Source organism: Nematolebias whitei, chromosome 12 (genome assembly GCF_014905685.2).
Source record: "Nematolebias whitei isolate Nwh7 chromosome 12, NemWhi1, whole genome shotgun sequence".
NCBI classification, from domain to species: domain Eukaryota; kingdom Metazoa; phylum Chordata; class Actinopteri; order Cyprinodontiformes; family Rivulidae; genus Nematolebias; species Nematolebias whitei.
In genome coordinates, this window is record NC_056509.1 from 37529489 (window position 1) to 37543930 (window position 14442).

Here is a 14442-nt window from a genome sequence, read left to right on the forward strand (position 1 = left end):
TTACTGTATGGTGGTTTAGACGCTCACCAGTCTTCTGCCTCCCTTCTTTCTTGGTGTACAGTCTAAGGACACTGGACTTGAGGTGAAATCCTCCATGCATTGTGAGGAGCTTTCACATCTTGATGTCAGTGACTTTGATCTTCTCCTTTGGCTAGAATATAATACCAGCTGGAAAGATGATGATTGGCACTTTATTGTGGATGGCTTTAGTCTTGTTCTTGCTTATAATGTGTTAATGTATACACACACAAACACACACACACATAAGTTTACTGTGTGTGGATTTATTTGGAAAGAAAAATCATGAAACCAATGCATGTGCTCCCAAAACGTTCAGACTATATTTAATAGTTTCACTAAGACGTCTGTTCAACCTTAAAATGCCCACATGGTGTCTAACACCTGTATATGAGCTCTGGCCCATATACACAAAGGGAGTTGCTTTTTTTAAAATTAAAGTTTAATTGTTTAGCATTAAAGTGGAGGGGAGAGTTCAGACTCGAGAAACCATCTTGGGGGAGTGGTGGTGCAGAGGTTAGAGAAGGTGGGCCTGTGATTGGAAGATCGCTGGTTGAAGCCGCGGTACCGACAACATCAAAAATGTGGGTGGGGTAGGTGAAGCACCCACACCTGCCCCCAACCCCACTCACCCCACCCTGGGCCCATGAGCAAGGCCCTTAACCCCCATCTGCTCCCCAAACTGGTCTCTCTTGAAAATGAGTTATCGTGGCTCAATGAGACTACCTGTATAAATAAAGGGTAAATGAAAAAAAAAATCTTATCACCATCAAACTGGTTGGCTCACTGTGTGAGTGTGCTACTTATGGGACTGAGTTTGTTGTGGCTCCTCAGACTGATGAAGTCTTTTGGATGAAAGATGAAACGTTTCAAAACAAAGAAACTGTCCAGAAGACCTGACTTGACTTTGCTGATAATTTTTACCTGGATTATTGAGCATGAACTTTGATGTTCTTTAGCATTAGACACTAAGTGCAGTCTCAAGGTACAGCATTTCCAAACTTGACACTCTTTAGAGCAACTCACACAGCCAGTTTTGGCCTATTTCTCTTGGCTGGGATCCCTGTAGTAAACTCAATTCTAAGAGAGTGTACACAGATTTGTGCTGGGTGCAACATGTCTTACTTGCTGGATCCAGGTGTTATATAAACAGCAACTAATATGGGACTTTTAAGTTGCTTTTAATTTAGATCATGTATCTTTATAGTACATTGGTTTTATTGTAAGTTTAATTGTGTATGTTTGACGTTTTCTTTACATTGGAAAACCATCAGAGGCTCAACCTGAGAATATCTTAAGTTCAAAGTTTGGCCATTTTTAACTCCATCCATTATCTTCCACTTGTTCTGAAGTCGGGCCGTGGGGGTAGCAGCTTGAGCAACTTGAGTGTGAACAAAACTGAACAAACACACTGAACATAAACCTAAACGCAAAACTTTCGTTTTTGCTCCCATTTTTCTTGAGCTGAACTCAAAGAGCTAAGACGTTTTCTATGTATAGACATTTTTCTCTCAAATATTGTTTACAAATTTGTGTAAATCTATGTAGCACTTCTCCTTTGCTGAGATAATCCATCCACCTTACATGTGTGGTGTACTAAGATGTAGATTAGACAATGTGATTGTTGCACAGGTGTGCCTTAGGCTGGCCACAATAACAGGTCCCTCTAAAAATGTGCAGTTTTCCTGTAGAAAACCTGTCAGCATCTGGTGTGACCACCATTTGTCTCATTCAGTGCTACACGTCTTCATGTAGAGTTGATCAGGTTGTTGATTGTGGTGTGTGGAATGTTGGTCCACTCCTCTTTAATGGCTGTGCAAAGTTGCTGGATATTGTCAGGAACTGGAAAACGCTGTCGCTCCATCTTATATTACAGATTTTATTGGTCCATACTTTCCTAACAGAGCACTTCGCACTCAGACTGCAGGTTTCCTTGTGGTTCCTAGAGTTTATAAAAGTAGAATGTGAGGCAGAGCCTTCATCTATCAGGCTCATCTCTTGTTGAACCAAATTCTACTTTATGTCCATGAGGCTGACACTGTCCACTTTTAAGATTAGGCTTAAGTCTTTCCTTTTTGATAAATCTTTTAGTTAGGGTTGGCTTGGGTTTCCTGAGGTATCCCTAAAATACCTTAAATGTAAATAAAAAAAGAAGAAGACTAGCTGTTCTACTACAGGTAGAACTAAAAGAAAAGAAAAGAAAAGAAGAACGAAAACTATAATAATAAAAAGAAACATTTCTCTACGTCCTACCACCAAGAGAAAGGAGTAAGTTTGACAAAGCCTCATTTTCAGATCTGAAGGGTTGGTCTGGAGAGTCTTCAGAAAACTAAAAAGTAAAAGTAAGTTTCCTTCAGCTGCTCCCTTTTTCAGGGGATGCCATAGCAAGCAAATTCGCATGAAAGATTTGGCAATTGGTTTACGCTCGATGCCCTTCCGGACGCAACTTGGGCTCCAACCCTCAACCGCAGCATTGCAGGACCACGGCACCAGGATTTATGTCTCCAACACTCCTTTCCACAAATCTTTACTCACAGTTGTTCCAAGAACTTATTTAGGCAAATTTTGAGAAATGCATTTTTGGGGTTCAAGTTCTGAGTACAAAAAAGACACTGAGGCATCCCTAGAGGGTCTCTAAAGACATCCAAAGATTCTTACACAGCTACACCCTTCCTTACCTCCCAAGCCTTCCAGTTTTCATTACTTCAAATCTGTCTTTTGTAATCAGCCATTCTCACACTAATCTTGTGTGTGTTTTATTATTCTTAGTAACAGTGACCAGCCACATCAGTTTAGAGCTGTTCAACTCAAATACTGCATTGCCATTACGATGCAGAAATCTCCTGAGACACTTTAGTACTGATTACTAGCCCACCACCTACTGTTCTTTTAATAAGTCCCACACAAAAGCTTGCTGTGGCCTCTATGTCATCTGCTGATGAACAAATACAATTGAGTCACAGAATGAGAGCATGAGCGCCTGTAATGTAGGCAGCCAGCAAGCTGTTTGGAAATATGGACAGCTTGGACAAAAATTTAGTGATCAGTGCAGAATGCAGGGAACTGCGTGCTTGTTTACCCTTCTTATTGTTAATGATTCAGCTTCATCTGTGACTTTTAAAAAATTCTAGAACTATGTAAATGAAAGTTTAATACTCTAATCAACAAGCTGTTTTAAAGTATACATCCATATTCAAAATGGTACTTATGTGGAATACTTTAAAGGACTGGGCGGGATTTAAATTAATTGTTCAATGCTAAACAGGCAAGTGTTAAACATGTACAATGAGCAATGTATTTCATGAAGAAACAAAGTAAAAACACAATAAAATAAGTTTTACCCCATGTTAGCAATGCTTGCCTAGGTGTGGTGACTGCAGAGGCTCTAACTTGTTGTATTAAAAATGAATAAATAAATATAAAACAGTTAATGGCAACCAATGCGGTCTTGGCCACCATAGATTAATTTTCGGCCACCCGCATCATTTGACAAAACTATATTTTAAGTAACATAAAAACACTAGAAAACATAATTTTTTCAAATGATTAGTGTTGGTGGCCAGTTTCTTCTTGTTGTGAGGCAACAGTGCGAACCACTGAGCCGTCGTGCTACCACAAATACTGTACATGTACATACAGTGTTTCCCCTTTCATTATATAAGCAGGGCGCCCCACCCCGTCAACAGAACCGAGTCTACCAAACCCCTCTCCCCCAACCACCTGTCGGCACTGACGTAACACTAAAAGGGGGGCTCGCAATACCGGTGCACAAGCTATAAAGCTAAAGGCAGCCTCTTCACTCATGCTGAACCCCCACCCCAACACACTCGGAAACTGTCGGTACAGACAGTGCACGGTTCAGATGTGTCTCTGTCTCTCTTCCTCCCCTTGTATATATATGTATATATATATATATATATATTTATGTGTTACGTTTGTATTTTTCTTACTGCCACAAATTTCAGTACAATATGGAAAAGCAAAGGTGACTGATGCATAACAGATCTCAATGCAGGCAGGTAGCATATCTACACAAATCACGGTGTTTGCCTCATTATTCCTGCAAGTAGATATCTGAGAAACCTCAAAAGGCTTATCTGTTCAACAAGCTGCTGATCCAAAAAGTGATATGCACAAATGTTTCTCAGTCTGAGGAACCTATAGAAAAAAGTCAGACTTGAATGGATTCACATTGTCAGATTACTAGAAGGAGCAGAACTCAAAAGGGTCATGCATGAAGAAAGTTTTATCATTTGCCCACCCAAAAAGTTGTTTTATTCACTGAGATGAAAAGGCCAAAAGCCAGAGGTTAAAATCTGAAATAAGTTTAAAACAATCAAATCGATCATTTTTGAAAAAAGCTTTCCTTTGACCACACATTTAAAGATGGCATTGACAAACACTATTTAGATTTAAAAATATATTTTTTAAGAGAATGAAAATTATTCTAACGAGGGGGATGTGAATACACAGCATGGACTTATATGTAAATTCTCATTCAGGGTCTTTAAACCTCCCTGATAGTGAGACTTACAATCACTATAGCGCAACAAACTCTGAAGACATGATAGAATTTATTTTCTTTTTATTTTCATTTTTTACACTATCAGCAACATCTGATCTAGCCAGAATTGAAAATGTGTTGGTAGAGTACAAAAAGAAGGACATCACCACAGGGGTAGCTGAACAGAAAGGCCACACAGTGCTTTCACAAAATGAGAAAACCACTATGAGTGTGATAAACAAGGTTCAGTAAAACTCTCCCAAGAGAAGTGAATGTCAGCACTTTCAACAGACCTAATTTATGGTCCAACTTACAAAAATGGGCGGCGCAAACAAAATTAGCGTTTTAGCTTTTTATCAAAGTTTGAACATTTAAATCAAAATTATATAACATATAATTATGTAAAGCATTTTCACATCAAAAGTGTGCCATTTCCTAAAGGAATGCTACTGTTCACCATCTTTCAGGCCAAGGTTTTAGTCTAAAATCATTAAATGTTGATGAATGGTATCATTAAAGTAATTTAAATCAGATATGGAAAACAACATTATGTACAAATACATACAATATTTCAGTATTATATGATCTTATCAACTATTAGTGGTTGGAATGTGTATTCAGTGTAACTCTCAGCTACAAAGTACAATCCACATCAAATTTTAACTCATTATCTGTAAAATTCACTGAGGTATAGACATGTTTGAGTAGAATAAGAAGGAATAGCTTTGAAGGCCATGTTGAATGGTATTAATGACAAAAGTTATTCCTTTGTAGATGTCAACTCTATAACAACTTTCTGAAAGTTTCAATAAAATCCATGCAGTGATTTATGTGTGATTTTGGTAATAATATAGACAAACTACCCCCCCCCCACACACACACACACACACACACCTTCACAAACAGGCTACAATCAAATGAATAATTTTGTTTACTTCAAAGAGCTCAGTGTAATTTATTAAAAGGTAGTCCATACTTCTGCCTTGCATTCGACTCATGTGCATGCATGCAAACGTTCATGTTGTACAACAGCTTTCACAAATTGTCAGACATGGTGTGCTTTGCTCATTTGCATTCATTTGTCAATTTGTTTTTCAATTTTGTGCTTTGAGTTCAGAGTCACTAACAAAAAAAAACTGTAGCTGTTTTAGATGTTATATCATCTAAAATAATAAACTGAACTGCTAAACTGTCTTTGAAAAGGAGGATGCTGGTTTTATAGGCCACCTGAAACTTAATGTGTAAATAGAACTGATGGTCAAAAGGAAGTCTGCTCTTTATCGCTTGGGGCCCTTGGTATCGGGGGCTGGGCGCTTGGGCGTGTGTCGGCTCGGCCTGGTGTCTGCCTGGTGGGGCTCGGGTCCTCTGGCCCTGTCGGGCCTTGGCCTGGGTGGTGTGAGTCCTCGGTGCCCGGGCCTCGGTGCCTGGACCTGGACCTACATCGGTGTGGCGGGTGCCGACGGAGGCCTATGAGTTTGTCGCTGTTGGCCCCGGGGGGTCACTGTATGTGGTTGCTGGTGGGGATCTTCCGGTTCTCCCCTGTGGTCCCTTCTGGGGGGTGGGTGGGTGGTTCGCCCTGTGTGGGTGGCTCTGGGGGCTCCGCGGTCGGGGTCCCTCCTGGGGTCTTGGGCTCTGGTCCCCACTTTTTCGTCTGCCTCTGGTCTTGGGGGTCGGGTCTCTGCTGCTTCACAATTACTAATAAATGTTCTATTAGAGAAGCCTTATACACTTATGCATGCTCACAACCACACACAAATAGAAGCAGGGATGTTTATGTAGGCTTTATATGTAGATATATAGATATGTATGTGAGTGTATATTCATGTGTATGTATGTATGTATGTATGTATATAGGCGTAGGTATGGGTATATATATTTATTGAAACTTACTGCAAAGCCATGAATATTTTAAGTTCTTTATACATATGTATTTTGTTGCTGTGTTTTGTCATGTTCTTTGCAGGTGAACAGACAGTGGCCGGGTGTTTTGACGTGTGCTCTATTTGTATATATTTCTTATATTTTGGAGTCTTACTTTGTCTTTTCTTTTTTCCTATCCTATTAAAAAAAAAAAAAAAAAAAAAAAAAAACCCTACACTAAAAAGTAAAAAAAAAAAAAAAAAAAAATAAAAAAAGTGGGGGGGGAGTGGCTGTAAGGGGAGAAGGGAGGCCATCAAGGTAGAAAAAAAAAGAAAAAAAAAAAAAAAAAAAAAAAAAAAACATTTTTAAAAAATCATAATTTCCACAGAGACTCAGAGGAGATTCTAAAGATGTGTGCATTTTGAGAAAAAGAAAAAGGTGTGTGTCCTGGGGCAAGATGATAAATGAGTCTACAACACACTGTCATTTGTACTTTGGCACCCAGTCCAAAGCACGATTTAGTATAAAATATTAGGCTGGCCCTTTCAAATGACAAAGTTTAATGCTGATGTATGATTTGACAGAGAGCATCCCCAGCTGTTATTGAATAGTGGGAGGTGAGTATTCTTTTGCAAAGGACAATTAATTAGCAAACACAAAACCCTTGTAGAGGGTGGGCTTTGAAAAAAGGGCACCATTTGCTGCTATGGCATCTAATAGGAAAATGCAGTTACGTTAATGATAATGTTGGCAAATAATAAAACTTAGACTATATATGCTCATGGTGTGGTAGTGGGCTTGTATCTAAAAAAAAAAAAAATCTTATTTTTTTCCAAGAAAGAGAATTCATGTTGTTCTTGTTTAACGTGTTTACAGGAATTGCCCTTTGGTGTGTGGAGGTAAAAGCACTTGTTTGGGTGTGGTGAACATCTTCAAGGTTTGTATTTTTATCTGTGAAAATGCAGCAAAACATATTTCACAAACACTAAAAAATGTAGGAGCCACATTTTTACTCAAACAAAGTAGAGCCACAAGGTGAGACTTGCTTCTATAAAAAAGGAGAAGTAAACGCAACCATCGTACAGGACAAAAAGGACCTCTCTTGCTGAGTCTCGTCTGGTTTGCACAGGTAAAGTCAATCTTTTTTTCAATTTTTAATTTATAAAGCAAAGCAAGTTTTAAGGATAAAAAGCAAACGTCTAATTTGTTGTACAATTGTGTTTTTATAGTTGCTAAAGTTGACATCTGGTTTCTGCAATGATGATCAATCAGGTAAGAACCAGGATGTGATGTTACTGAATCAAAATACGAAAATAAATCACAGTTCTGATATGAAGCTGTATGTGAAGTTTCCATTAGAGCCTGACTGATATGAAAATTTTGCCTATCGCCGATACCAGTATTCAGAGGGGGAGGCCAATACAAATAAAAATATACTGGCTGAACATTTTTTTAGCTTTGTCCACCCCCAAGAATCTAAGTGAACAGCTACTTTTAAACATGTTTTAACACTTAAAGCATTGAAACAGTTTTCCTAACATGTGTTCACATTATCTATCCTTCACCATTCACCATAAAGTTATCAAGTGTGTTACAAAACCATAAAGTAAACAAAGAAATACCCTTCCCTGTTTATTGTTTAGTCAGTCAGTCATGTATGGTGACGATATGGGGAAAATATGGGGAAAATAGTTCCGACAACACAATAACACAATTGGTCATCAACCTTTGGCCTAAGTGGCCTGGCACCAAGTACACTTATAAACCACTCTATGCTCAAACATGGTGTCTGTTATGGACAACCCATACCTAGCATAGAAGTCCAATAAACAAACCCCATTCAAGTTAGATCTGGAAGGCCGTTCCTCCCAATCACCCCCTTCCAGATGACGCCGTCATTGCCTACATGGGCATTGAATCACCCAGTAGAACAAAGGAATTCCCAGATGGCACCCCTTCTAGGACACCATAGAGACTCCAGAAAGGCCAGACAATCTTAAGGGAAGGGGATCTATAGAGGTGAGTCCAGCTATATCTAGTTGGTACTGTGCAACCTTACACACAAGATTTGGCTCCTTACCCACCAGTGAGATACGTCCCTAGAGCAAGTCTATGCTGCCCAGAATCAGCACGTCTAGGGACCCTCCTTTGCCTGCTAGCCTCCCCCAACCCCAACCTTTACGGACCTCCCTGCAGGTGGTGGGCTCACGTGGCACTATGTGAAGTACATACAAACAGTAATACCTCAAAATTCGTGTTTTCTTTTACAGCTGAGTTTTGCCATTGTTGCAGTTTTGCTGCTCGGTAGGTTCATCTCAGTTCCTACAGCAACAAGTTTTAGTTTGATAATTCTACAATCTAATGGGGCTAAATAAAATCACTAACTGTCTTTATTCTGATAATCTTGAACAGGTTACATAGAACTAAGCCATCAAGGTAAATTAACTTCCCTGAATTCTCAAAAAACATCAGATATTTAGTTTTTGTTACCTCTGTGGTTAAAAAAAGGGTATACTGTAACAACTATTTAAAAAATGTATTTACAAGACATGTTTTCTTAATGAGCTTTTGTTTATAATATTGTGTTAATATTACAGATACAACGACAGGTCCAAATACAGATATGGAAACAAATTTTGGGAGACGAAGATGCTGGACCAAATGGTTCAATCAAGACAACCCCGGTGGAATAGGTGACATTGAGAATTTGGCGAGGCTAAGAAAAGAAAACCCAGGAAAAATTTGCCACACACCTCTGGCAATTCAGGCCGTAACAGCTGACGATGAAACCCCAGCAGAATGGACCAAACAGAAAATTTATGCGTAAGTTGATTTAAAACAACAACAATACATGCTCACAATTTGCCAAACAAAATCTTCCTCTCCAAATTTTTATTATTCACAGCTATTCACTTTAGATTTAACAATTATAGCAAATGCTTTTTCAATATGAAACAAGTAATCGGACAAACTAGACAACTGTGCTCTTAAAACTAAATTGCATCTGATTTGATTTTCATGGGCCATTTAAATAATTTACTGTAAAAGCTAAAAATAGATAATCAAACTATATTTTCCGGACTATAAGTTGTTTCAAAGTATAGGTTGCATCAGTCAAAAAATGCCTCATGAAGAGGAAAAAAAAAATATATAAGTCGCTTCGGAGTATAAGTCGCATTTGTTTAGAAGTGTATTTCACAAAGTGCAAGAACAGACATTTAATCTGAAATAACAATAACACACAGAACTTATCTGGGATCCTGAGCAGGCTTATTTAACATAATAGGCCAACGAGTCCAACAAGCAAGTTACCGATAAATTCACCAATTTCATTCCACATCACTTTTGGGGCAATTTACTTGCCATAGTTTTTCTCAGTGTTACGTTTTTCTCAATTGTCTCTAAGTGAATGTTAGGGGGTGTAGTGGTAGTAGAACAACATATAGTTGTCAAAAGCCTAGAGGGCCCTCTCGTGACTGCAGTGGTAATGTTTACGCTTTGGTTCATGTCAGTATGAATTAACATTTAACGCATCTGTCAAAAATTGTGTCATGAATAGGGAAAATAACGTAAATAAGTCACTTCATACTATAGATTGCAGGACTGGCCAAACTATGAAAAAAGGTGTGACTTATAGTCCGGAAAATACGGTATTGCCCACTAGCTTTTCGATTTTAGTTTAAGATCATTATATGCTGAGAAAAAAACAGAGTTTAGGCATTTTGGTCAAATCTTCAAGATGTCATAATAAAGTTATGTACAATTTGTGAATTAAAATTTTAAGCTTAGCATATGTGGGATGACTTGCACCACATTAAATTTTAGCTCAACTCTGTATCTGTAGAATAGGTTGAGATAAAATTATTTTTGAGTTGGCTAATACCAATTTCCTGTCAGACATTTTGAACTGGATTGATTGGATTTATCCATTGATTAATTTCTGAACCGACGGGACAAAGGTCCCGGGTTTGATCCCAGGTCATTGCACACCTCATAGTATCTCTGAGCAGGACACCTCATTCCCAGTTGCTCCCCGGGCCCCTCCAATAGCTGCCCACCGCCATACCTGGTGGTGGATGGATTAAATGCAGAGAGCCAATTTTGCCATTGTATGGGAACAATGATGACAATACATTCACATAATAATAACAATAATAATAATTATTATTAGTAGTAGTAGTATTATTGTTAAAACCGTAAAACTGACACCAAAATGCTAGTTACAGCTATAACTATGTTTTTATTGTCAGTTAGCCTTGGCAGCCATCTTGAATTAAGTTAACTTCAAAATGTATTTGTTTTATCTTGTACAGCCAGTGATTACTTTCATTAAAAGTTTAATTTAAAATACAGTAGTCCCTCGCTACTTCGCGGTTTGTTTTTCCACATACTCACGCTATTGCGGATTTTCAAAATAAGATTGGACATGACACACAAATTGGCTGACTGATGGATGAACAGCACGATCGGCATGGAACTTTTATTTAAAATAAATTATTTTAAATTATTAAGCACCTGCTGCACCTTTGTGCAGCCCACAGGTCCGAAGCTCCCTCTTGCAGCTGATCAGCTGATCTCTGCTCTGCTGCGGAGAAGTGGGTGTGACCAAGAGCAACAGAGGCAGAGCGCTGAATTCATGACATTCTGTGCTTTTTTAGACCGTTTAGAGTTTAGAAATATTGTTTAGAATTTGCAAGCATGCGAGAAGGGTTTAAAACACCTTGATATATATATATATATATATATATACAGTGTACTAATATTCTTACTTGGCAGTTTTTCACTTATCATGGGGCTTCAGTGTACGGATACCCCGTGATTAACGAGGGACTACTGTAAATGCAATGCTTCATTTGTCAGTACGGCATACAAAAAATTGCAGCCCACATGAACACTCTGTCAACATTGTTCCTTCACAATTGCAGCAGGAAATAAAAATTAATTATTTGTTTTATTTGGATTTTTTTTTTTTTTTTTTTTACAAACTATATGATTCATTGATTTCATTCTATAAGTACCATACATCTTTAAACAAAAGTTATTGAAACATCTTGAACTTTTGACATTAAAAAACTAATGTATTCTGACCCAGAATCCTCTGTTGTTTTTCAGCTACAATACTGATACTGGCTTCATCTGCCATAATGAGGACCAGAGACATGGCGAACGCTGTTATGACTACAAAGTTCGCTTTAGATGCTCATGTTTTCATCAAGTAGACTAAATCAATTGTAGCCAAAGACCAAGGAGGAAAAAAAAATCATGTTGCTGCTACTCTGATTTTTGTTTAATTCAAGTTCATACTTAATGAAAGACATGTATACCCTAGTTTTGTTTCAGGCATAGTTTCTCCTGTGTCACTGATGCCTCTTTAAGTAAATGCCTTGTAAGGAAAATGTGCCGTGCATATATTTACAAGGCTTATGATTGCTCTTTCTTTAATTATGGAGAAATTAATCAACAGCAAATAAAAACAATTAAAGAAAAAACTTGTTTTGATGTCTTTTTTTTTTGGTGCCCTGTTGCAGAGCAAAGAGGGAGAATTTGAAAACCTTCCATCCCTCCATCTTTCTATCCATAATCAAGCATAACTTGAAAAATATGTAGGGTTATTACTTCTATTTTGGTAAGTGGTACATTAAGGAAACAGCGACAAAGCATATGGTTTCATGCAAAAGTGTAGAGGTTTAATATTAGCTAATTCAGCATTATTTCAGTATGCTGTTTTTGAAAGAGTTGTTTAATAAGCCTGGAAAAACAATAACCAGTCCATTGGTTGGTTATCCATTAGCCATGCCTGGACAAAGACTTATGCCTTTTTCCCCCATACTTTGTACCTGCTATCACAGCTGACAAGGTACTAATTTTTAATAACATTTTGAAAGGATATCCCATCAAAAATGACCAGACTATCCCTTGAGGATCACTTGCTCGCACACGTGAAGTTTAGACATAAATTATTGGTGAAGAACACAACGCGCTGAAGACAATTTTTTTTTAAGTTTTCATGATTTTAGGTGTTTTAGTTGACACAAACTGGATCAAAAATGCCGTTCAGTTAAAAACGAGCTATTGAAGGCTCAGTGAACTGAAAGTTCTGATGAACAGACAGAGCAGCGGTATTGAAATAGACTGTGCTGACCAGCTTGTTTGAGCTGGATTGAAGATTTTCATTCAACTTTTATTCATACAGTTAGTCTCATTGAGTCATGAGGACTCATTTACAAGAGAGACCTATTTTAAACAAAGAACACAAATGAGGTACAGACGACAAAAGACCAGCATGTAAAAGCATACAAAATGAAAAGAAAAATAAAAGAAACGATTTAAAAACTAAATAAACAGTGAATTCACATATTGTATCAACAGTTTTAAATTGCGCCGCTCAAGGTGGCTGCATGTTGGAGCAGCTCTGTTAATTTCATTCTGAGATTTTGCTTTTGGAAACTTTACTTCCTCTTTTTCTGAATGTAAATCACATTTTCTGGAGGGGAAGTGTTGTGGGAGTTTGTGAGACTGCCCTGGTGTAAGCAAATAACTTTAAATATATAGAAAGTAAGTAGGAGAAGACAAAACACTAAAAGAAAACACTCTTGGGACATAAATAGAGGCAAACCTGTGGCATTGTTTCACAGAGGTGAACTGACACTTTGATGAGAAGTGGAAAGCAGGGGGCATTTGACCTCTTAGGTCGAATGGTTTGAAGCATCTTCTAAATTACTAACCCTGCAGGCAAAAGTAAATCTGTTCCTTCGATCCAAACAGCCACAGGTCTCTTGTAGCTAAAGTATGTTTAAAATGAGCAGTTTCTATGTAATAAATTAGACACTGACAGCAGACATCATTACAAAGTGCTTACAACTGACAAGGTCGCAGAAAAGCAATTATAGGGAGAGGACAGGTAAGATCAGACAAACAAAGAAGCGATTTGGTTCAAGAATAATTTTTTACCTCCTTATTTTCATAGGTTTATTATTTTTCTGTTTCACTCAGAGGTTCCTTTTGCTCACTCCATAGCTTTCACCATCACATCTACTGTACGTGAAGTTAGCACATACAATGTGAGACAACTTAAGCTAAGTTGGATTTATGGACAAAAGACCAAAAAAGGGCTTTTCTTCTTCAGGGTGCAAACAGACGCTTAATGCATTAAAGAAAGATTAAGCAACAACAAACAGAGTTAAAGAAAAGTCCTCTTTATTGTCCACAACTACATCGAAGATGGATGTCTGAAGTTCTTCAGCTGGACAATGATTCAGCACACATAAACCACCAGAAAATTGGTTGAATAGATTAAGATATACTGTTTTATACTAGCTAGCAGTGACCTTAATTCCATTTAAAGCCTTTAGGGAGCGATAAAACCCACTACTGATATAGGAACCCTACACGTTTGTAAGAGATTTACCGCTTATCAGTGTTAAAGTAGAAGGAACTAAAAGACGACTCCAAAAGCTTCCAGTAGAACCAATAAAATGCTGTCATTGTTGTAAAGATTTTGCACTAACATGTTTGCAAATAGTGTAAAAACAGGATAGAATGAAGAGTTTATACAAGGTGTATATAACCATATTTAATTATTTCTAAGTAACCTTGGACATGTATGCTTTAAGCATGACATGACATAAAAACTATTTCAAGTAACAGTGTAAAAATAATAATAATAATTACACTGCTTACACATGAATTCCCATCAAATTGTCACTCAAGCTGATTACATTTAACATGTTACTTGAGAAAAAAAAACAGTAAGCTATTAACTGATCATAACATTTACATAGAACCCCACTCCAAAAAAATCAGAACTGTAAAAAAAATATGTTATCTTTGGAAACATTTGCACACATACAAAAACAGTATATAATGGCATGTGCTTCAAACAAGCTGCAAATTTAATGAGGAGCATTGCAATGAGCAATATGGGGTCTGCAATAAATTGATGGCCAGAGCAGCAGACTTCTAATCCTGAGGCTGCTGGTTTGAGCCCAGATTGCATGAAGAAGGACATCCAGCATAAAACAATTGCTAAATACCAAATACTTATTTAAAAAGAATTCAGC

At 37.7% G+C, this 14442-nt stretch overlaps 1 protein-coding gene across 1 annotated transcript; it reads left to right on the plus strand.

The window, feature by feature from the left end:
• Positions 1-7452: 7452 nt before the first annotated feature.
• On the plus strand, positions 7453-11626 carry LOC119418267 (cartilage intermediate layer protein 2). Its single transcript, XM_037685528.1, has 6 exons — positions 7453-7511; positions 7612-7654; positions 8653-8686; positions 8795-8818; positions 8980-9205; positions 11495-11626. Exons 2-6 carry the CDS (start codon positions 7640-7642, stop codon positions 11604-11606), a joined length of 411 nt encoding a protein of 136 aa, XP_037541456.1. The 5' UTR covers positions 7453-7511; positions 7612-7639; the 3' UTR covers positions 11607-11626.
• Positions 11627-14442: the final 2816 nt, after the last annotated feature.